The following is a 24867-nucleotide window of genomic DNA, read 5'->3' as shown; positions in this document are numbered from 1 at the left end:
GATTCGAAATAAAAGACAATCATACTTTATTTTACCTTTATAAAATCAGTACTTAGGATTACATTAGACAAATACATAATTAATTAGGGACTTAGACTGATAAAATAATCACAATCTTAATCATCATCCAACACGATAACTTCATCTGAGGATATAGTAGGTTTAGGTCGAGTTTCTGGGTCATTAAATGAAAGTGACTTTTTAGCCTCTGGTTTTTTGACTTGTATAACTGACTGTGGCGCCTGCTTTGGCACGCCAGTCTTAGTAATCGTTAAAGATGACGGTAATCTACTTATTGAAGCATTAATTTCCTGGGAGCTGACGTTTTGGGTAGATTTACTCATTGTGGGCATATTTTTCTGACGTTCCGCTAGTTTCTCCTGTAGAGTTTTTCCTGGACTGACTTGCTGGTGAGACTGTGGTGGCTTAGTGTGAATCGCCGTATTTACAGTGGATGCCGTAGACATGTGCGCTTGTGTGGGTACAGAGTGAGAGGAAATAGGGGGAGGATTGTAGTTGCTTAATCCAGCAGTCATTGATGCCGGAAGACTGGCCAATACTGTCCCCATGCTTGGAGCTAAAGGAGCTGATGTAGACTTCTGTAGACTACTTAATGTTTTTGGCAAATTACTTGGTAAAGGCTTTTGCAAGCTGCTGACAGGTTTCTGAATACTGCTAGTTGTATTCGTACTGACTGATTTGGATAACGAAGTCGTGCCAGTGCCACTAAAAGATTTTGAAGTCTTCAAAGGATTACTTAAGGGATTAGGTTTCGGTTTCGGGCCACGTTTTTGTTTCTTAGCGGGCGGTGGAACGTTGTACGGGGAGAAGCTCTGTCCGAGGAATTGCCGGTAGAATTCTGCTTGGAAGGAATTCTGCAGCGAATTTTGGAGCGAGTTCTGTAAAGTGTTTTGCAGGGAAGTGTAGCCCGCTAAGGCGTTGCTTAGGTAAGAGAGGGATAGCGCAGCCGCAGTTTGTTGGGAGAGCATTGGATCGTTTAACATGGGCAAATAATTTTGGAAAGCTGCTGCCATCTCGTGTTGTGACATCTTCGGAAGCCCGGCTCCCGCTGCTGGTAGCGGCATGGACACAGACGTAGTAACTTTTGGCTCCGATTTACTTTGATTAGTCGCTTCTTTCGCCTTTGAAGTTTCGGCAGCAGCTGCCATCTTGGCTGCTTGCTTCTTCTGTGCGTTTTGAGTTTTCTCTAAATTATCAAGGTTGTTCAACTGTTTCAACGACGAACGAGCGATAGATTGGCAATATTTAAGACTGACGTCTACGAGATTAGTGTTTTCTGTAATAGGAATTGTAGTGATAAGTTTGTAAGCGTCAATTATTAAATTGACGAACTGCTTAGAATTTGACTGTTTCTGCGTTCTTTGGTAAGATCTGTAAATGTCGAGCATGAGGCTTTTCAGCGCCTGCTGTTCGATGTCGTTGCTCTTCAAGTCTGGCTGCTGACTGAACTTGAACACTTGTCCTTTCAGAGATTGTACTGACAGAGAGAACGCTTGCTGTGCTAGTTCCTCCCTATCTCCATCACGCAAGTACCTTTTGTCCGGTTCAGGGATCCTCTGTAGTTGCAAGCTCAAGTCAAGTAATGTTTTATGGTCGTCTATCTCTTTTAATATTTCCATCGTGAGCAGGACACACCGGTTCATATGGAACGCGAAACCTCCAGCTCTCTCAACTTCCATGACTGGAATCTTCCAAATATTGTTGAAGAAATTCGTCATTCTCCTCTCACTAAACAGCCCTCCGATCGATAAACCAAAGCTCGAAGTAAAATTAGATAGCATTAGGTCTCGACATCTCTCAATATTTTTCCCCTTCCTGAAATAGAAATGATAATGCGCCAATCGGTAAATTGCTTTATAGTGAGGAGGAAATCTGCTCGCGCAGTCTTCTAGCGCATATAAACATGCATTAATTATTTTCATAGTTTCTTCTTCTGTTAGCGGCTTGGACTCATTGGCAGATTTACTGGATGATTCACTATCTCTACTCGAATTACTACTACTGCTATCTGACGTCGAGTCACTTGAGCTGGAATCAGACGACGAAGATGATGAACTACTAGTTTCTTCCTTTTTGTCTGGGTCTACTTTTTCTTTTTCTACTTCTGTATGTTCTACTGCTGGTGGTACTTCGGATTTGTCTTGCGGTTTCTGAACCTCGGATACCGTTTCCTTTTCTGAAGTTATATTCACCGTTTCATCTTTTTTCTCTGTCGTTTGCACATCTTCTTCAAGAGTTTTTGTGGTTTCAGTCGCTACATTCGATGTTGGTTCAGCATTTTGAGTTGAGGTAAGTTCTTTACTAGCATTAAGTCGTTCAGTGTCATAAGAAGCAGAACGTCTAACTTTTGCCGCTGCAGCCTCTAACTTAAGCCGTTTTGCTTCCAGGTTATCTTCTTCACCCGCGTCACTCACAGAACGTTTAAGTATATTAGCCGCATGTACCTGTTCGTTTTGTTTTGCTTCAGCTTTTTCCGATTCTTTAGCTGCATCCTCTCGATCCTTTGCAGATTTTCTAGAGAACGGTCCCTTCCTCCATTCGTCTATACATGCCTGAAATACTTTTCCAACTGACGACGGAATGGGTTTGTTTTCGTGTTGTTCTATATATTTTAAAATTGAGGCGTGTATTCTATAGTGCAATTCTAAAACTTCAATGCAGAGATGAACGGGCGCATTATAGCTGATTTTCAGAGGGTATATAGCATCTGTCTTTTGTAGCATTGTTACCGCTTTCGAATAATAATCTAAATAGACAGCCGGTGGTTTGTTCCGTTTTTCGGCTACTTTACCCAACATATAAAAGTAAAGCCATGAATCCTCATCCGATTTATCATCGTTAGTGCCATTATTAAGATCATCTACAGTAGTAAAACATTTTTGCGTAGTATCCAACATGTCTTCTTTTTGCTTTTCAAGAGACGCAAAATCATCCATGCTCAGAGACTCGCTGGCTTGTTTCAAAGCACGAGAACAAAATGAATGGATGATGTATACGAACATTCCGTATTCAATCCACAAGTTGCAATGTTCGGGGTCTAACTGCAAAGAACGCTTGAAGCATCTTATCGTCGACCGCGCTGGATTCAAAAACTCCTTTTCATTATTCAGATTCTTACAGGAGTTTAATAGCCTTTCCAAGTTCATGGCTTTTGCCAGAGCAATTTGCGCCCAAGACTCCAAACGGTCGTTATTGACGATAACGTCGAGTATGTTGAACTTAACTGCCATTTTAGCTTCTTCTCTTTTAAAGTAATGGTCGCCCAATAAAAAGTAAATATCTTTCATCTTGTACGGTAGAAGTGTGGGTACTGTTGGCAGTTTAGTTTCAACACCTTTTATGTATTTTTCGATGTCGGGGACATACTTATGCGGGTCGCATTCGGAAGGCAGCAGTGCCAAAATGCGATGGAAGAGTTGCTCTGTGTCAGCTGTTATGGCCGAAACCTTACCCTCGAGTTCGGGAAGTGTGGGTGGCCTAAATATTTCGTAAAGCTGTTGAGCTCTATGCCAATCTAATGAATGTGGAGTTACGTTATGGTCTGCCAAATATTTAATCTTACTCTTTCTACTTGGATGGCCGAATAAGCAAAAGACGCATTGTTCCATGTATTGCAATAATTGTTCTGCTGACTTTGCTAAAGCTGGTGATCGTATTCGCGGTACTACTGTATCTAAAATAAAGTACAGCAGTTTCCCATCAGAACTGCAGCACCAGCCTCTGTCGCCAAGTTGTTGATGTCCAATAAATAATACCATTAAAGGATTTGGAACATCATCATCATTTTTATCACCATCATTGGGCACTGCTACTCGTCCCTGATCTTCTTCTCTTTGTAAAATATAGTGCAGTAAAATCCAAGGTATGATTGTTCCAAAAGGCATCTCTGTTGCATTGGTTTCAACCTGATGCCCAATTATTCTGATAAGGTCTTCCAATCCTTGACCTATCTCTTTCTGACTGACTGTATCTAAACAGACCAAACCTTCTGTAGTCAGGATGTGCTCTATACAACAGAGTATTTTGACAACAGCAAGGGTCCACTTATTATAATCTTCTGAACCGGACGTATACCGAAAATAGTGTTTTAAGGCCTCATGTAAGCATGTTAATGACCATTTAAAGCATTCATTTACTTTTTCTAGTGCCCAGTATGTGTCCAAAATAAGAGATAGCTGCACGGCAAAATCTAAAGACATCTCTTCTTCTTGTTTTCGAGCTATAGTCTTACAATGTTCAAATGAATCTATGATAATCGACAACACTTCTTCATAATGACCTTGGTCATATAACTCCATAACTGTTGATAGTTTTTTATTTCTTTCTAAGAATTTTATATATTCTGCTATTTCATCATTGTTTATAATTGGTTTAAAGGTAAAGTTAATAATTTGCAGACTATACTTCACACTGCTTTCCCCCATTGCTTCAAATTCAAAAGATAGTTGATACAACGAATCCAAAGCTAATTCATCACTTTTATTCAATAAATTAATATGCACTTTGACCCAAAGATACCGCAACATGTATTCCAGACAATCAATGCCTGAAAAAATATGTGGATTCATAGTAAGAATCATGCCAATAGACTCAGCCACATCTAGAGCATGCGTGTCTTTACTGTCATTTATATTCAACTTTTCATTGACTAGTAATTCTTCAACCAAGACATTAACTGCAGTATAGTGTCTCAAGTCATCATGGTTATCTCCAGTACAAGCTGGCACATCAATATGATTGTTGTAGCATTTATTACATTCAATAAATATAGTTGAAAGACCTTCAGGCCATTTTACTTTCCATTTTCCTGCTAAAATCTGTAAAAAGTCATTTAAAATATCAATTATATCTTTCTTATTCTCCATATACTTGTCAATGAATTGTTGCACATCATTATTTTCAATGTCAGTGCCAAAATATTGACTGTTTTTTTTCTCAGGCTGATCTTTTTCATCAAATAGCTTGTCTAGATCTGTAACATCTGGAGAAGGCCCCCTTGTTTCTTTTTTCTCAGTATTGTCAGAAGTCAGGCAGGGTGGCACCATTCTTCTTAAAGTATCATAGATATTATCACTGAGTTTGTCTGCTTTGTTGGTTGTCTTCTTTCTGCCAGAGCGACGTTTGGTACACCACTCCCATTGTTGCAGGAAGCTAAGAGCACTTCCTCTTCTTCTCACGGGCTGTTTCTTCTGAGTTTTAGCTTCAGGTTGTGCCTCAGCAGGTAGATCTATAACAGCAGTCTCTATGTCACTCTCAACTTTCTCTGTATCAGTGGCAGCCTTGTCTTTATCTGACATTTCATTATCATTCTCAGACACAATCTCATTATTTTTATCACTTTCTGCATTTTCCTCGGCTTTCTCAGGAGCTTCATCTTTCTTTGGCTCCTCACATACCTCCATAGGTTCCTGTTTGTCTTCCTTTTCAAATATAACATCTATGAAACAGGCATGACTGTAAAAGTTGTCTGAGATATATTGGTGCATATGTATCAGAGACTCCCCAACTGATTTCCATGTTAAATTATTGATTGGCTTTTGCAATTTTAAGTGGGGTAATACAAACTTGTGCTTCTGTTTTCTTTGTTGCTGTAAAAATTCCTCATGTATCTCCTCTGCTTCTTTTAATAGTCTTTTCGCTTCATCATCATCTATCGGGTCATCATCTTTTTCATTCCATTTGTACATAGGGTTTAGATATTCCATAAAATCTTTTATGTAAGGGTAGGTAGTGTATATATGTTTTCTGTAGGCTAAACCTCTGAGATATCCTGGGTCCAGTTGTAGGGTATCATAAATAGCTGATATACATTCTTCATGAAAGTCTAGTCCCATCAGTAGAGTGACAATTTTGTCGAGACACGGCCAGTGGCGCGGGTTGCGGTCGGCACCGCGTTGGAAGGCATGCAGGGCCATTTCGTACCGCTTCCCGCGCATACACAGTTGCCCAAGACGGTGCCATAATGTAACGTCTGTATCGTCAAGTTCTGAGGCCGCACAATAACAATCTATGGCGGCGTCTACATCCGAACTACTCAAGATTGATGCAAGATTTTTATAACATAAATACTTTAAATTAAGCAAAGGACCTGATATTTTCTCACCTTGCGCTGGTTTCTTAATATCATAAAGTAGCTCCGTGTCCAGAAGGTCCTTGAGTAGTTGGGTAGCGTCCTTCAAATTGCCTTTTCGTTGTAATTCCAGAGCCTTTGCATATTGTTGCAACGCTATTTGTTCTAGAGCCTCTTTTGTGACCTCTTCTTCTGATCCACTTTCTTCCTCAGACTCGTCGTTTAATGCTGCTATTTTTATCATGATTTAGAGTTATTTGTGCTAAATTTTCATAATAATGTATGCACCCGGCAGCAGAAAAAGATGACAATAATAATAGCCACAGATTGCGTATACTCGATTGTCTTTGTTTCGCTACCAACTGTCAGAATATTTCAGAACTTTCTGAACGTGGACGTATTTCTATTTATCTCAAATAGTTTTTATACAGTTTCTGTTTATGATCCGAACTATCTGTCAAGTAGTGCAGTGCAAATTCCGTCGCTTGTGTCATCCGTGACCGTCAGCGAAGGATCAATCGGACCATATTTGTGTTAAAATACTTGTTTTCTAATAATTTTACAAAATGTCTCGGCCAGGAGATAGACCTAATCAAGCGCAGACGTATAAACTAGTCGTCGTGGGGGGTGGTGGTGTCGGAAAAAGTGCTATCACTATACAGTTTATCCAGGTAAAGACCGTAATAGGTTAATCAAGGTCTACAAACAAGATATTTACTATTCTTAGAATCTACATTACAACTTTGACTCATCAAGCTCAGTTTAAGCCGCTGCGAATCCTGATTCTACTCCAATTCCTTCAGTTATGACACAAAGTGTGTGTCAAGGTCCAATCTCAAAGACGCCGCCCACTATTACAAGTGGTCTTAAAGTGCCCTGTTTTTTTTTTCTAGAGCTATTTTGTGACCGACTACGACCCTACGATCGAAGACAGCTACACGAAGCAATGCGTGATAGACGATATTCCCGCGAAATTGGACAGTGAGTAGAACATAATTTTTATTGTTTTTGGATCATTGGCCTGACCATTTTTGTTTGGGCGGCACTCGGCAGTGTGTCATGGCTGTTGTCAATGTATGCAGTTATTTTGTGGGTAGAACCCAAGTACAAGAAAAGTTTTCCTTATTGGTATTTACCTATCATTACAGAATATAATATTTTATAAAGAATGAATAGTTGTAGTTCAAATTAGAAATATTATTAAAGATAGTAATGTCCAAAGAAACATTCAAATGATAACATTTACAATGACATTTGTTCCTATTACCTAGCTACTGATTTGAAAATTCATAAAGTTAACACTCAGTAAATCCTTTCAATATTTTAAAAAATCTTCTTAAGTTATCCCTTTGCATAACTTAGCAATCATTTAGTCAACCCATTAAGTAATATTATAATGATATTGAAATACATGCATATTTGAGTTGTTGGAATTTTGAGTTTATTCCAAATAATCAAATTCAAATTTAAGTAACATAATTGGGAGCCGACAGCCTACCACTCCAGGGGTTAGTTTGTTTATAAATTAATTACTTGATTAGGTGCATATTTTATTTTACTCTTCATTCTCATAATTAATTATTCTGTTAAATAACCTTAAAATATCAGCCTGACATTAATAAAATCCTTGTAAAACCTAAGCCAAATCTTTGCATGTTAAAATTTAGTTTTTTTTTTATTTCTATAAAAGTTTAAAATCCGAATTTAATTTGTACACATACAAGTATGCGGAGACTTGAGTGCGTCAGACACAGCTTATTATATCTACGGATATGTAAGATACGGACAGATATCCTATAGCATAGCTAAGCACCACACACGCCAACAATATCAAAATATATATCGCTCACCTACGTTGTGAGAAAGACTAAATCAACCAAAATATATCATAATATCACAAAGTATCTTAAAATGCCTTGCTATACGATATTGTAAGATACTAAAATATATATTATAGCTTGTGTGGACTCTGTCAAATGGTACGTAAGATGACTTGCTATAAGATATCTTTTGTGATGGGCTTTAAAACTTACAAATATATTGTATGACATAACTCGTCGGGGATAGTGCAATACCGCGTAACTAACAAATGCAGTAAGGTCCAATTACCTTGTACATTGTTTGAATTTCGAACTCTTACGACTTTGTTAGTTGCGCGGTATTGCACTATCCCCGACGAATTGCAGCTCATAAAATTGTCTGATATCTAATTGAATAAGAGTATTTATAGATGTTGTCTCATACAGTTGATAAGGTATCAAGTTATATTAGTTGAGATGTTGAGATGACAAGATATGATTAGAGAAGATAGAATGCTCATCTCTCCACTCACTAAGGCGTCTTCAAAATTTCCTTCCTCTTCAAACCAAAATAACTCTCGCATGTTCACTTTTACTCCCGTTGTTAGATTACGCTGATACTGCTTTCTTGGACCTTAGTGAGGAGTTACTGGACAAACTCGAGCGATTGCAAAATATTTGTATTCGATACATTTTCGGTCTACGTAAGTTTGATCATGTATCCCAGTTTCGATCTCAGCTTGGCTGGCTTCCGATTCGTCGTCGACGAGATGTGCATGTCCTATCATTGCTTTTCAATGTTCTATTTAATCCTGCTTCGCCACCTTACCTTTCCGAAAGGTTTAGTTATTTAGCTGCTGGTAGTGGTCATCGCCTTCGATCAAGCACCAATCTTTTACTCACGATTCCTTCCAATACGACGCGCACATACAAGAAATCCTTTACTGTCCATGCCGTCAAGTTATGGAACGAGATTCCGGTGTCCGTGAGGCAATCCCAATCTGTAGCATCACTCAAGGAGAAGCTTAAAAAATTGTGGCTTTCCGATACTTTGGTTACGACTTCCTAGTTCTTTGGAGTACTTCTACTTTTTTAATTTCCTTTACTTTTCTGGTTCGAATTCATATTTATTTATATTATATATTGAATATTTATTTATTTTTATTTATATATATATGTATGCATTATTTTATGGTTATTTTTCTATCTATGTATATTTGTATCAATGTGTATTCAAAACGTGCATTTCATTAATTTCAGTGATTGTACACTTTTGTTTGTGTTTGTCATTCATTCATCGTTACTTCTGTTTTACTCATTTCCTCAAAGGTTAACTGGAAGAGATCCCATACAGGGATAAGTTCGCCTTTGTTGTATTTAATTTACTCTGTCACTGTGTTTTTCGTGTTTTTATTTCTATGTACAATAAAGTATATACATACATACATACAATGCTGTTTGATTATTATCTTGAATAAATAAAGTTTACTGTTAACAATTCTATGTATATATCAACAGGTGACAAGCAAACATCACTTATTACCACCACAAGCCATAATGAACCATATTACTACTAAAATAAGGTTGATTTTTGTTCAATTTTTTTTGTTACTAACGAGTTTTGCTTGTCACCTGACAATATTATACATATGTATATTGTCGCCTAGTACCCATAGTACCAGCTTTGCTTAGTTTGGGGCTAGGTCGATCTGTGTCAGATTGTCCCCAAATATAGCAAAAAATATATAACAAATGTATATTTTCGACTTGCCTCTGCTAGGACTGCTGCTGCTACTTTGTCCATGTAGGAATTATTATAAATAAATAAAAGTAAAAAAATCATTTATTGCAGACAACATTGATCCATATACATATAACATTTATAAAAAGAATTAAAATAAAAACGAAAATTAAAATCGATTTAAAAACTAGACATTAAAATTTACATCATTAAACATTTCATTGATTAAATTAAAATAATAAATGGATTTTATAAACAAGGTTAAGCGCAGTCAAAAATAAATTAAAATGTCAAGCTTACTATAAACTATAAATAACTGCAATTAAAATTAAAAATTAAAATGGAGGAACATGGAGACTGTGCCAGTGTCTAGCAATCGGGCAATCTAGCCTGTTTGCCACCAGACTCAGCTAAGCTTTCAAAACCATTTTTACCTCCCTTGTGGTGCATTAAAAAATAATCCATTCTTACTGGAGCACTACAAATTGTATGCATAAATGTTTCAACTTTTGAGTTCTATCTATCTTCAATAGTTTAATTAGACTGTTTATTGTCTGCTAGTATCTATATAACAGATCTAACTGGTAAAAATATGGTATACCATTTTTAAAATATGATACACTAATTTTCTAACATGCTTTTGGTCTATCTAATGATTGTAGTGTAAGTAACATATGGTTGAGGCTCTAAATGATAGTGCCGCCCATGGCATACCAAGTAGTAGGTTAAAATCAACAACAAAGTCCGAATGAGAGACTACTAGTACACTCTGAGACGAAGATCGTCTTATAGAAAAGTTTTTTTTCTGGATGACATGGGTTTAGATGTAAATCTTCGATTGGAAATAATAGGCAAGATACAAAATTACAATTATAGTACACAATTGTATTTTTTTCGTAAGGTTTTACGTTTTTATAAGAATATGCGCGAGTTTGGAAAAGAGCCCGTTTTCATGATTATTTTTTTTACTTCCAATATTATTTAAGTAAAGGTTAATTTTGAAATAATGTCAAGTATACCGGAAGAATTATAAAAAAAATATCCAATGTAATTGGTCTAAAGTTACAGTTTTCCCTTTAATTTTTATTTTATTATTGACAGCTATTATATTGCACACAATTGTAGATCTAAATTCTGTTGCCAACAAAGTCATCAACGACGCATATTCTTAATATTGAACTTGGCTCTCATTTCACATCTCTGTTTTTGACGGGACATGTTACAAAGAACAAGGTTTACACTACATTATTATTGTCTTACATTATCTATATCACGAGACTTCTATAAACCTACATAGAAAAATTACTGGCCCTGTGAGTTGTAGACCTGACAAACATCCACGACTCCAAAAATATTGCAAAAAACAAAATTGACCAAAAATTATGATTGAACCTTGAACTTGCTTACAAAATATTCCGTGAATCGTTTAAAAATGCGACCTGTAGAGGAGAATAGTCGAAGAAATCTGAAACAAAAGACTACAATTAATAACTTTGATTACAGTCCTGGACACAGCGGGTCAGGAGGAGTTCTCTGCCATGCGCGAACAGTACATGCGCTCAGGCGAGGGCTTCCTTCTCGTGTTCTCTGTGGCCGAACACTCCAGCTTCGACGAACTGTACAAGTTCCACAAGCAGATCCTACGTGTGAAGGACCGGGACGAGTTCCCCATGCTCATGGTGGGGAATAAGGCAGATCTGGAGGCGCAGAGAGTGGTGAGTGCCTTTAAGACCAAATTCTTCTGTTCTCTGTGACCGAACAATACCAAACGACGAGCTTCGACGAGTTATACAAGTTCCACAAGCAGATTCTCCGCATGATGACAATGTTCCCCATGCTCATGGTGGGGAATAAGGCAGATCCGGAGGCGCAGAGATTGGTAAGTGCTTCTTAAGACATTCTAGTGTTTTCTGTGACCAAACATAAGCTTTGTCGAGCTATATAAGTTCCACAAGCAGGTCCTACGTGTCAAGGACCAGGACGAGCTCCCCATGCTCATGGTGGAGAATAAGGTAGATCTGGAGGTGCAGAGAGTGGTGAGTCCATTTTAAGATAACATTCTAGTGCTCTCAGTGACTGAACATGAGCTTCGTCGAGCTATATAAGTTCCACATTAAGTTTACATACATCCTCCGTATCAAGGACCGGGATGTGTCCCATGCTTATGGTGGAGAACTGGAGAATAAGGCAGATCTGAAGGTGCAAAGAGTGGTGAGTGCCTTTTAAGACATTTTAGTGTCCTCAGTGACTGAACATAAGCTTCGTCGAGCTATACAAGTTCCACAAGCGAATGCTCTGTGTCAAGGACGAGTTCCCGTTCCCCATGCTCATGGTGGGAAATAAGGCTAATCTGGAGGTGCAGAGGGTGGTGAGTACCTTTTAATAGCAAATTTTCATGTTATTGTGAAAAAAAAACGTGCCATTGTGCAACGAAAGTTAACCATCTGAATGTAGGACAGATTTTTCGTTACAAAAAGGAATCAATTAAACATGGACGAATAGACTCAATTAAGGCTTAAATGTAACACTATTTTTCAATTCATCCAAAATGTTTCACGAAACTTCTCGGCTTAACTAATTATATGAGTGATATGACTTAATTCCGTAAGAAAAAAAAATCGATTTAAATTTTAATAGGAACCTTTAGTTATGTACTAAAAATCATAAATTCACCCTTGCATACTCTACTGGAGAGGTAAAAGTACTCATTTAAACTGCCAACTGTAATAGTTTAATTTTAAAAACATAGTCTTTGAACTAAATACCTATTAGGGTACATACATTTGATCCTAAATCCCTATCTACTTACCTTATTTCAACCAGGAAGTATCCGAATAATATATGATGTAATATGTAATACATACGATGCATCCAACGTGAGTGAATAAGTAATGTATTTGTTTTCCTTTAAGTTCGTCCTGTAATACGTCATTATGTTCTCCCTATATGATGCAGCGTGACTCAATGTTGGCCTGTCATTGTTTCCATCGGGGCTATTGGGAGCGTCACTTGAGTCCTTTGGCAATTAATTAATTATTAACACGGACATATTTGGTTACTAATATGCTTTGAATATTAGAGAGTCCTAAATACCAGTGTAGCATATTTCCTTAATAAAGAATTTTAAGTTTCAAGTGAACATATGTTTTGGCCAAGTTACTACATTTTATGACGATATAATTTTATAAACGAACGAACAAATAGAAACTTTATTCAATAAGCAATAGAGTTCAAAATTAATTTGTTGTTTATTTATGTTTAGGGCGTGTGCAGCTGTCGTAAATGTTTATGAGTCGTAAATATAGATGTCACGTACGATTGATGTGACCTAACTCAGAATTGACGTTTCCAAGTTATATCTTTCTAATCTTCTAAAGAAATAAAAACTGTATTAAAGTGAAATATTATGGAAATGTTTTTATGGTTGGTTTCAAATTTACATTTTCTATATTACATACGAGTACAATATTCAGTTCCGTTACCCATCAAGACTATCAAGGAAATCCGTGGGTTTTATGTGGTTTTGGGCTTTTACATTATATTATGAATTTTATGGAAAGTATAGGAAAACTCTTTGTATTGTTTGAATGTAGTTTGTAAATACGGATAAAGTTTATATTGAAATTTAAGTACATTGATTACCAAAAATCTACCAGACCAACTAAAGAAACGTTGATGCCCTAGCTGGTAAGGCCACCAATCCCAAACCAAGGAAAATGAGCACATTTTCTATTTCACTAAAATTTGTTTATGGATTATATCGAACGTCTATCCGCGGGAAAAAATGGTATTTCTCATTATTTTGCCACGGTTTGGATATGGCAACTCATAATGCCTGGCAGTTGTATAAACGCGATGGTGGAGAATACGACCACTTAACTTTCCGCAGAGTTGTTTCAAGGGGACTGTTGGAGACCTACAGAAAAAATGAAAAGCGTGGACCTTGTCGCACACCTCGCAATTATCGAGAAACTTCTCGATATGACCGCATTGACCATTTAATAGAGTATCAAGAATCTCAAAGCCGTTGCACAATTTGTAAAAAGAAATCTAAATTCATATGTCGTAAATGTTGTGTACATTTACACCCGAAGACGTGTTTTGTGGCCCATCATACTAGTGTTTAATTTATAGGCAATTATACAAATGTCAATTAAACCGGTGTCATCATCCCAATTCAACTTTCACAGGTATCACTAGAAGAGGCCCAAGCCCTCTCCCGACAGCTCAAAGTGCCGTACATCGAGTGCAGCGCCAAGGCCCGCATGAACGTGGACCAGGCCTTCCACGAACTCGTGCGCCTCGTCCGCCGGTTCCAGGAGGCCGAGAGAGTCCACATCAAGGCCGAGCACGGGAGGAAGAGCAAAAAGTGCGCGATTTTGTAACGTACGTAACGTGGTTTTGTGTTCAGATGCTGTTAAGTTTAAGTCTTTGCTGTAAAGTCGAAGTCAAGTTTACCCCCAAAGGGCCTACCGCGTACTACGTTCGACGTGTTGCCTCCCTATTATACTTTCGTACGAGTTTATAAGTGCGACAGAGAGGGAACACGTCGAACGTGGGTCGCGGTAGGCTCTAAGTTTATTGAGTATTTTTTTTTTGTTAATCAATCTAGCCAAATTCGTCTGCGGCAAATTCCGTACACGAGCTTATTTTTCTTTTTTTTTTCAACCGTAGGAAATAAAGCACATCTCGCAATCGTTGCTTTGTCTATGATTTATAGTTTGGCCCAGGTCTCATTTCAAACATAGACAGAGAGAATCATATTCTCTTTGTCTTACGCTAGTACTAGCACCTAAAAGAAAGGGATGAGTATAGTTTTCCTGGTTCTTACTGACTGGCAAGTTACGTTTGCCAGACTAACAATCGTGTACTTTTGTTTGAGAAAAGGACTCGTGTACTGAATGTCCCGCAGACGGATTTTGCCGCATTGAATATATTTCAATTATTTACAATTTCATTGTTTCATTTGTGTAATGAAAATAGTCATGCATTTATATGGCTAGATTTCGTTACACAATGGAATAAATTAAATGTTGACGAAGGCATTTAACCATGTACAATTCTTAAAGCCAATGGCTCCACGATTTTACCAATGATGAGGCTCGGTTTTATACGAAAAATCGGTTCAATATTAAAACTTATTTACTAATAATTAATCTGATATAATATAAGATTTCACATAACACATTTTAAATCAATCTAACTGTAAAAGAAATGATGAAAGAAAACTCATTATTAATTTACTTAACGGCAAAGCTGAGACTTGACAGTAGATTAGGAATAAATGAAAATCTAGCTCGCTGTCATGGCCTGAAAATATTGATCAGGTTTATGGAGTCACTTCTATAATTGTCCGGTCAGTATCAAAAGTAGCGGATCAGAATACGCATCTCTACCATTAAAATAAATAAATAAATAAATAAATATTATAGGACATTATTACACAAATTGACTAAGTTCCACAGTAAGCTCAATAAGGCTTGTGTTGAGGGTACTTAGACAACGATATATATAATATATAAATATTTATAAATACTTAAATACATAGAAAACACCCATGACTCAGGAACAAATATCCATGCTCATCACACGAATAAATGCCCTTACCAGGATTTGAACCCGGGACCATCAGCTTCGTAGGCAGGGTCACTACCCACTAGGCCAAACCGGTCGTCAAAGCTAATAACTTAACAAAACGAAGAATGTATGTAGACGCAGGTAAATACTTCTAAACGTGAACTGCCGTGATATATAACAGAGGTCCGCGCCGCCGGCGTGAAGGTCATTGTTTTAGAGAAATAAACACTTACTGATTTCTCTCAAAATATGCGTAGAAATATTGTTTTGACTTTCGCAATAATAGGCTGCGAGATACTGCGTTGTTCGCGCTTGAGAGAGGCGCGCTGGCAATAGAATTTCGTACAACATCGATGGCCTAGGCCGACAAAGTGACCTTGAACGCGCCGCACCGGATATAGAAATTGTCAAATTTAGTTTGAAATTTTGAGATCGGCGTTACTTTTTTGACGACCCGGCGGCGGCGGCGCGCTGGCGTGACGTGGACCTCTAATATCTATTTGGAAAAGTATTCCAGGCATTGACGTATATCTAAAGTCGGGCCTTACGGGCAATACGAATTTGGCCAGTACAGCGGTGTCACGCACACGAATTCGAGCCAATCGTGCAGTCTAACGCCGCAACGCGATTGGTTGATGAGTTCGCATCACGCGCGCGATTGGTCGCAACTAGTTGCGTTAGACTGCACGATTGGCTCGAATTCGTGAGTGACACCGCTGAACTAGCACCATTCTTAGTGCCCGTAAGGCCGGTCCTTAGATATATGTCAATGATTTCAGGGTGGCAGACACTTTTGACGAGCTATTTCATACGTTACTATTGACGCTGACTGTACACCATATCTAGCTAAACAGAGATGTACTCCTAATAATCTGAACACCTAAAATATATTTTTATATCACAATATTTAATATTTATTTTTTGTTCAATGAGATTCGTTTTTCTACTCTTTCCTTAATTTTTTTAAGCATAGACTATTTAAGTCTAGGTATTTATTCTTGTTTTTTTTAGGTTGTTCTTAAGCTTTATTACGGGATAGTTATTTTTTGGTGGGTGCATTTATTTCAAATATTAGGAGTAAAAGAATAATTACAATGCATCTGCTTTTTGTTGTTGTTTCCATATATTATTTTATTGGTGCTATATTTCTTTTACTAGTGCCATACTTCAAATTTCTACTGAGAAAAAAGAACACCAAATATCGCTTTAAAAATAGGGCTTTAATTTTAACAGTTCTTTTGCTGTAATGATAATGTATACGACCATTTTTATTGAATGTCAGTTGTTTTATTATAATATTCAGGTGTGAGATAACTCAAACAAAACTAGTTAAGTTCATAAAATGCTGGATTTTTTCCACCGAATTTAAGATTGAATAAGACTTACGTTCGTCGAAAAGAAATTGCTATTGTGTAACAAAAATTTGACGTACAATATTTGTTACTAAATTTCGTTACACAATAAAATTTACTAAATTTTAACCTAAGTCTTTGATATACATATAGTTTGGCAAGTAATTTCTGTCAGTAGAAAAAGGCAACAAATTTTAAAAATGTAGGTGCAAAAGGTTGTCCTCCCATAGAATTTTTGAATTTCGCGTTTTTTTTCTACGGACAAAGTGGGGTTGTCAGAGCATAGTAGTGTTTTTTTAATTTCTAACTTTTACTAACAATTAAACTTGGTCGTATACATTTAGCGCTATACGGAGACGATGCTAACATCAACGTAGCTTAGCAGTATATTCTTATACATTTTTGAGTCATTTTGTCTTTGGGATATGATCCCAATTAATCACTGAAAAAGGGTATAACAAGAAAAAAAATTGAAAATTTGTTCATACCGACTACTAAAATATGGGTGGATAGAGTTATTTACAGACGTGCAAGTTGCGGAAAGTTTCCAAAGAACTAGAAAATTCTCAGAAATGTCAAGAAACATTCACAAAAAACAAAGGAAACTTTCACTTTCGATTTCTACGCAAAAGTATGGGTTGCCGAAATTTTTCCATGTGGTAATTTCGCGATTTGGAAACATTCCGACGGCAAATCCCTAGTTATTTGTTTCATGACAACCTGGGCCGTTTACGCAATAACGCCTCGTGCGGCAAGATACCTCAAAATGGACGGTTTCCGACAAGGGCCGCCATATTAAAAACTTGCCGCCTCGTGGCTGCGCGCCGCACGGCGCGGAAATTCAAAATATTGCTTTGCCGGCCGAGGGTTATAGAAGACTTTCGATCGCGTACGAAGTATCTAAGTTATTATTTTTTGAGTTCCCTTTGCGTATGTAAATAACTAATCTCTCCCATTATTAAGTCGTATGTAATGCTAAGAAAAACAGAAATAAAACTAGGACGTCCCCCGAACGTCTGGAAACCAAATACTAATGTTTATGTATTTTGTTATTAACAGTTTTTCGGTATTTTAATATTAGCTAGCTGTAGATTTGTAATTCGATGTTCATCGGCCGAAAAGGGACACTGTTTCTTTTAGCTATATCTCATCTGAATAATTAAATTATTTTGCAACTTCCAGAAAGTATTTGAATATTAATGTGAACATGAAATGTTTTTGACGCGAACGACACAAATCGATTTTATTTGTTTAAGAATGTATCTTAACGTGGTGGTAACACTATTATTCTAACAAATTTGAAAATTCTGAGATAGTGATATTGGGTCTGGTAATATTTAATGACTTGGCTAATAGTTGCCAGTATATTCACGAGCTTTATGGATTTCATTGGGGTAGCAGCCATACAAGGCTAAAGCCCAATCTGTTGCTAAGGCCCAATTTAATTTCCGACCACGAAGTCGTCACCTATTAGCAGTGCCTAAAACACGTACTATGTCCCATGGCAAATCACCACTTGTCCGCGCTCTACAATATATTAACGCGCTCCTCGCATCAGCACAGGAATGTGATGTATTTGGAAGTAGTTGGAAGTTCTGTGAGACGATGGATAAGCGAGAATCTTCTGTCTTGTATTAGTCTTCTTTCTTACATTTGTTCTGTTTGTCCTTTCTAGACTGTATCATGTACCTAGTTTGTATAAATACTGTCTATTATAACTTTCACAGTGTATTAGTTCGCTGTAATGCTGTGTAAATTTTTTTAATCAATAAAAAAGTACTACCGTACAGAAATGTCACGTCATACAAAACCAAAGTTTGACAGCGATTCAAGGACAGTCTCTTTCTAACCTTTTGTCTTTGTCCTCCCAACCTTCAACCTTTCAACCGTTGTTGTCTTTTCTTTTTTGTGTATGGCACTATCACTTTCGTCTATTTATAGTGTTGGTTAAGACTCGAGTTCTTTGAGTCCTCTGCTTTTAAACTCGACTCAGTTTTTCAGACTCACATATTAAGTCTAAACTCGAGTTCGTTCGTTCAGGGACTCGAGTCTTAAATAGGGACTTGAGTCCTTTTCAAGGAAACTCACTATTTTTTTTTCTTTTTCGAAATGCTTTGTCTTTAAGTAATATTCGTAGATTACGCACACAAATTACACAATAACGCATAATTTCTTTACTTTTATTTAGGTTACACCTATGAAATTGTTGACACAGTCTTTATTCGGAGGTTCGAGTCCTTTTGAGTTCTCTTAAAAAGACTCAATAAATTACTCGCCTCGGGACTTAAAAGACTCGGAAGTTTTTTTAAGCGCCTAGTTTCGTAAAAACGAGTCGAGTTCTTCAAATTCAGACTCAAAGTTCCTACCAACACTAGCTATATAGGGTTGTCCAAAATTCAAGTCAGTATCTTATCTGTGGTTGTGCACGCAAAGGGACGTCAAGTTGTGCCAACCCTAATAATTGCTCGGAGCAATGCTGAGCCGAGTGTGCCCGAACGCTCTAGTCTCCCAACTGGCTAAAGCGTTATTCTTGTGGGATGCCCCATTTGTGTTTATTTACTCGAAAACATTTATATTTAAATCATTGATATATATTTAAAAGATCAGTGTCCGTTTGAAGCCAGCACAACAATAATTACATAATAGGATGCACATTTTGTAGTTGTTTTGTAAAGAGATATACAATACATATATTTTTGTAACGTTGTATTTATTGGTTCGGGCTTTTTGCGCGGTTTGTGGTGCACAAGTTTTGATACGGTTTTACAATCATTTTAACGTTTGTACGTAGGTTTACTGTAACTTGGATATTTTAACTAGAAGCTTGTACAACTTATGGTGTAACAAAAATAGTGGAGATCCGTTTCAGCGCATATTCAGTATCATGTTCAATAGGCCTAGCACACGATAGACTACCCGTCTTTTTCTAACTATGTTAATTAAAGAGGGACGAGTAGTCTATCTCGCCGAGAGATATTGTCGCGCTAATCATGTGCTAACCCGGCTGATTAGAAAAATGTAGAAGATTTTTTTTGGCTATTTTGTAGAGGGTTGTCAGACTTGGAAGACCTTCCCCATGACAATTTTTTTTTTCTATTTTTTCCTAATCAGGACATGATAACGAATATGCCCTTAAACGGATCCCCACTCATTTTTTTATACCTTGTATATATATGTATGTGTAAACAATGTTAGGGAATTATATGTTTGATGTGAAAGGTCCCAAAATATTTATTCTAATATGGTAAAATATGAGGACATAGTAAAAAACCGTAACGTAACGGAGTCCGTTCTTCAAAAATTTACCCGATTCCATTATGTAACGCAACCTAATCATATTATTAATCTTTCGTTACGCAATGGAATATTTTTTTTGGCGAATTGAAACGTAGAACATTTTACATGTTTTGAATGTGACCGTACATAATTAGACAGCATAATTAAACTACCTATTTAACCAAACTGTGTGTGTAAACATGTCTAATTTGTTTGATGATATCATAGTAAATAGGTGAGCGAAAACACTGCCAATGGTGCCGGAATGCATAGTTTTCTACAATTTAACAAAAATAATATTATACTAAGTATAGTGTAATTTTCGAAATAGCAATTTTTTAAGTAAAAATAAAAGTAAATTTGTAAATACTAGGACATTTCATTTGGCACGTTAGGTAATGAATTTAGGGATTTTTTCACAATGTCCAATTAAAGTATTGGATAGCTAAGTAACAAATAAAATAACTGCCAGATAAAAGTGCCTGCAAAACTTAGCGCTTTCTACCAGTTAAGCTTATTTGGAGATTGTGAAACGCCAACGATGACTGTCTGTCAGATAAGTGGCAAGTAGCTTATTGTGGACTTTACTTGGACATTATGAAACAGGTCCTTAATGAATTTACCTAAAATTAGCAGAACCCAACACACTTGATATCTAGGATTTGTTTCCGCGTATTTTTATTACCTATTGCAATGAATAGTGTCACAAATCAAAATGATTTTTGTCAATTTCAGCCATAGTACAGAGTGGGGAAGCCAGTCGGGGTTTTTGTTTGAGTGTGCGTGCGGCGACGCATAGATACTATGGCGCACACATACAAGGCGCGTGCGGTGCGTTTGTATGAAGATAACCTACACTGAAAAAAAAAAATAGCCGAACTGGTTTTGTAACTTTACTAAATAACTAAACTACGGTTATAAGAAAATAAACTTTGCATAAATTTACAAAACTTATTTTGTAGTGTATAATAAATACCTGAACACTGATAGCCAAACACGGTTTTGTAACATATAACACATAGTTCGCAAGTCCCAATTTTTGTGTAAACAGTAACCAAAATGTTTGTTACAGTTATGCAAACATTTCTTTCAGTGTACTTCCCCACTCTTTGTACTATGTTTCAGCGAAAAGATTATTTCGAATCGTAAGGAGTGACAGTGACACTATTTGAGTGCGATATTTTCTTTGTTATATATATTAATACGTATTAAAAATGCCTCTTATTAAACCAGTATTGTTTTTGTTGTGATTTACTCAGTACCATTACGTTTACTTAAGTACAAGACACGTCAATGTCAGTTCAAATGCAATTCTGACTCACGTATTTTTAAGTCGAAGATTGCTAGACATATTTCGCTCCATAACGAAAAGCTTCAACTGGAGCAAGCGTTGGCGTACCTACCTAATCGTGATCGACTTTAAAATACGTGAGTGACCCGTTTGAATATATTTAATACATTCGCATAATACTTGTTAGTGTATGTTTCCCTGTTGTTGTTATAAGGTGTGTCAATAAAACAAATTAACTTCAATTGTTTTTGAAACGTGGATTCACTGAAATTTGACAAGCTAAATAAAATAAAAAACTACATTGATTCCATTATGTAACGGACTTGACTGTTGTCTGTGTATGATAAATTTTCGTAACACAATGGAATCATTTAAATAGGGAATATTACGCGAATCTCTGCGTAGGGGGCGCCACTACCACAATCCATCACAATCTGAGGTTTATCTAACCTCTCTATCACTCTTGCATATTCGAGCGATGAAGAGACAGATAACTCAATGTCGATGTTCACGTTTCCCGGTAGACCCTTTGTAAACAAACCGCCTCGATGCATCAACGTCATATTTTATTATCTGTGAAATCTTGTCAAAAAACAGTTTAAGGCACAGTATGTATAAGTTACTTTGTGGTTTACGAAAGGTGCTAGTGCTGCACTCTGGCGGCAGAACATTGCAGTAACACTCCCTATTGTAGTCGTATTAAGGCTATTCTACTTTACATAGTTTAAAAAAACATCTAGTTTCAGCCTTCTACCTATTTGGTTCTAATTTTTTTTTTGGCAATTTAAAAAAAAATTGCGACGGTTTTATAAACATAGGTATATTTCTAAAATTGTATTGTGAATCCTCCTTTTACTTGTCATTTAATTCCTTAGGAGTTCCTTAAAAGGAAATAAATGGAATGCATTGTTATTACTAATGGCGGTTGTAAGCTAACATCCATTGTAAGTGAAACCGCCGTTATTCGGTAAATATTTCCAGTACATTTGTCCATCATTCATACGTCGTTAAAGACCAATGATATGTCGATAAACGTTACAGTACTAACAGGACATTCAACTGACCTTTTGAGATTTTCATCTGATAACACTGATCGTGAACGACGTCATGGACTAATTAATATTAATATTAATTAGTCCATGACGACGTAAACGACGCGCGTGGATACAACCCAATATCAATCTTCGTGCATTCCAACAAGGTTCACGTTGACGCGCCGCACACGATAGGCGTGTTCAAAGGGTAAAGGCCTCCTCGATGCCGTGGAGTAAAAATCCTCCATGATGCTCCGAGGTCTCAGACTATTCATTGTACCCTAATTGAAATAGGGAAGAATATGCATTGAAGCGGTAGTGGCCTAGTGGGTATGACATCCGACTTTCAATCAGGAGGTCGCGTGTTCAAATCCTGGCTCGTACCAATGAGTTTTTCGGAACTTATGTACAGAATATTTGATATTCACCACTAGCTTTTCGGTGAAAGAAAACATCGTGAGATGAGAAAACAACTGAATACATCCGCGAAGAAATTCAAAGGTGTATTATGTGAATTGTGAAGTCTCCAACCCGCATTGGGCCAACGTCGGGACAGCCCAAGCACTCGCGCATGGGAGGAGGCCTGTGCCCAACAGTGGGGCGTATATAGGCTGAATTATTATGCATTGATAAATTTAAAGTGATCTGCGCTGCGCACCGCCGGTTCGCGCAGGCCAAGAAAGCGAACCTCAAATAATTACAGTGATATTCCTCGAGTATTATACAATACGCATGGTTCCATGTCCACATAATGTAAGGCAGTTATGTGGCGACTGTGTGGTAGCAGTCTTATTACCCTTCAACTCTTTGCATGCCACGTCATTGTGAACCTTGTCGGAGTGCACGAAGGTTGAAATTGGGCTGCAGCCGCGCGCGTCAGTTGACTTCTTTCGCGGTCAAAGGGTTAAAAATTGGTTTACAATTGGTCAGTAGAGTATATTTTTACTATAACTTGCAACAATATCTTGTACAACAAAGGTCAGTTATTTTTGCGCGCTTCGTTGTGTCAGACATTATTGAAGGTATTAGGGGTCAGATGTTAAGGGCCTCCCGGTCCCGACTAAACCGTTAATGTTGTCCAGCTAATGTATTACCTAATAAACACGGCAATAACAATATGTTTTATTATTTCTCCCTACCCTGTTTTGTATAATTAAAATACGACCAAGCAAACTATGCCGATGTGTCAGGGTTCGAAATTATCCAGATAATTATAGTCTTTGATAAATATCGCGTTAAATATCGGATAATTATCCGAGGTATGGATGGGGATGGTGTTATACTTAATTTCTTTGATAGTAAAACATGATTTGGGCGTTTTTTGCTATATACAATTAAAAACTGACCAAATATTGATTAGTCTTTTTACTAACCATTGAAATATAAAATAATCATCATGTAACATACTAATTATATTTCGTAAAATGAAGGTTATTATCAAAGCGATAATTATCAGGCATAAAAATCACGATAACTATCATTGATAATTATCCCTTCGAACCCTGCGATGTGTCTTGTATGGGAACGTTTGTCACCAACAAGGAGCAAGCCGAAAATCAGCGCTGCAGCCAATGGCGGATTTTCTCGCTCTAGGCCCGGGCCTAGGGCGGCTAGATATTAGGGGCGGCAGTCAATAGGGACCGTGCGCGTTGGAGGGTCTGCCGTGCCATCTTTTGTGACCTGAATAGGAAACAAACATATGTACAATGTACATATGTAAACTAAAATTGCACGAACGAACCGAGCGTACCTGTAACGGTCTGGTTGTGTAGTAGACTTGCTATTTTAGATTTATTTAATTTTATAATTTAGGGATCAAGTTCCCCCTACTAATAAACGACCGTACCCTTGCTACCACGGTTAAGGTCTTCGCTTACTATATTAATTCCACACTAACTCAACTCACTTTTGGTTCAGCTTAATTTATGTACGACGCGTAGACCACCCCTGCAGTTACATAAATTTTGAAAATTGTACTGTAGGAGATAGGACGTAAGGCTTTAATTTCAATATTTAATTTTGTGTCGAGTCCCTGTTGAGTTATAATAGCGTGCTAAGAGACTTAGTTGTCCAAAGGTAAAACAATTCGTCTTCAATGTGTTATTAAAGTTATTCATAACTAATTTTTGTTACACAAATAAATTCATATTGTAAACGTAGTAATGTAATTTACCCATTTTGTAACGAAAATTAATCTTATAATAATATAATTTTCAACACACTTGCTCGAAAACGATCTTATTTCATGCAGGTGACTAAAGAACAAATGCCTATATTGTTCCCGCTGGAGTTAAGGATTGATAATGATAAAAGTTTTTTTTTAGTTTTAAAATACTGACGTTTCTAATTTAATGTTTGTTTATGTTTAAAAAGTTTTGATTTCATTAGTTGAATACCCGTTTTAAATATTTTTACACAATTTTCAGTCGTGGCTGAATGCCAGATAGGTCTGCCTTCGATGCCTTACCTGTCAAATGACAATATGGCGAACGAATGTTTGAAATGTCACCGTATTTAAGAATTATTTCGCTTAAAATTTAGTTTTTTCTTCGCAAATGTGATGAAAAACATTGTGTATAATTCCAGGGGAAGAATATTGCAAATTCTGGTCTTCCCTCGTGTCCAATGTTTCACTTATCCCCCTCGTTGCACAATGTACTATCGTTTCACAATCGAATTAATTTCATTGGTAAGAAATTGAAGCAT

General features: G+C 37.0%; 2 protein-coding genes across 2 annotated transcripts; one reads left to right on the top strand and one right to left on the bottom strand.

Moving 5' to 3' along the window:
- Positions 1 to 22: 22 nt before the first annotated feature.
- On the bottom strand, positions 23 to 6479 carry LOC133531157 (calcineurin-binding protein cabin-1-like). Its single transcript, XM_061869295.1, has one exon. The coding sequence runs from the start codon at positions 6333 to 6335 to the stop codon at positions 117 to 119; it is 6219 nt and encodes a 2072-aa protein (XP_061725279.1). The 5' UTR covers positions 6336 to 6479; the 3' UTR covers positions 23 to 116.
- A 39-nt stretch (positions 6480 to 6518) lies between these two features.
- Positions 6519 to 23277, top strand: LOC133531500 (ras-like protein 2). The gene is made up of 4 exons (XM_061869763.1): positions 6519 to 6762; positions 6985 to 7072; positions 11135 to 11346; positions 13822 to 23277. The coding sequence occupies exons 1-4, from the start codon at positions 6658 to 6660 to the stop codon at positions 14014 to 14016; spliced, it is 600 nt and encodes a 199-aa protein (XP_061725747.1). The 5' UTR covers positions 6519 to 6657; the 3' UTR covers positions 14017 to 23277.
- Positions 23278 to 24867: the final 1590 nt, after the last annotated feature.

The sequence above is a fragment of the Cydia pomonella genome, chromosome 2, assembly GCF_033807575.1.
Source record: "Cydia pomonella isolate Wapato2018A chromosome 2, ilCydPomo1, whole genome shotgun sequence".
Classification (NCBI taxonomy): Eukaryota; Metazoa; Arthropoda; class Insecta; order Lepidoptera; family Tortricidae; genus Cydia; species Cydia pomonella.
Note: the sequence above shows the minus strand (reverse complement) of the source record. Positions and strands in the feature narration are given on the sequence as shown.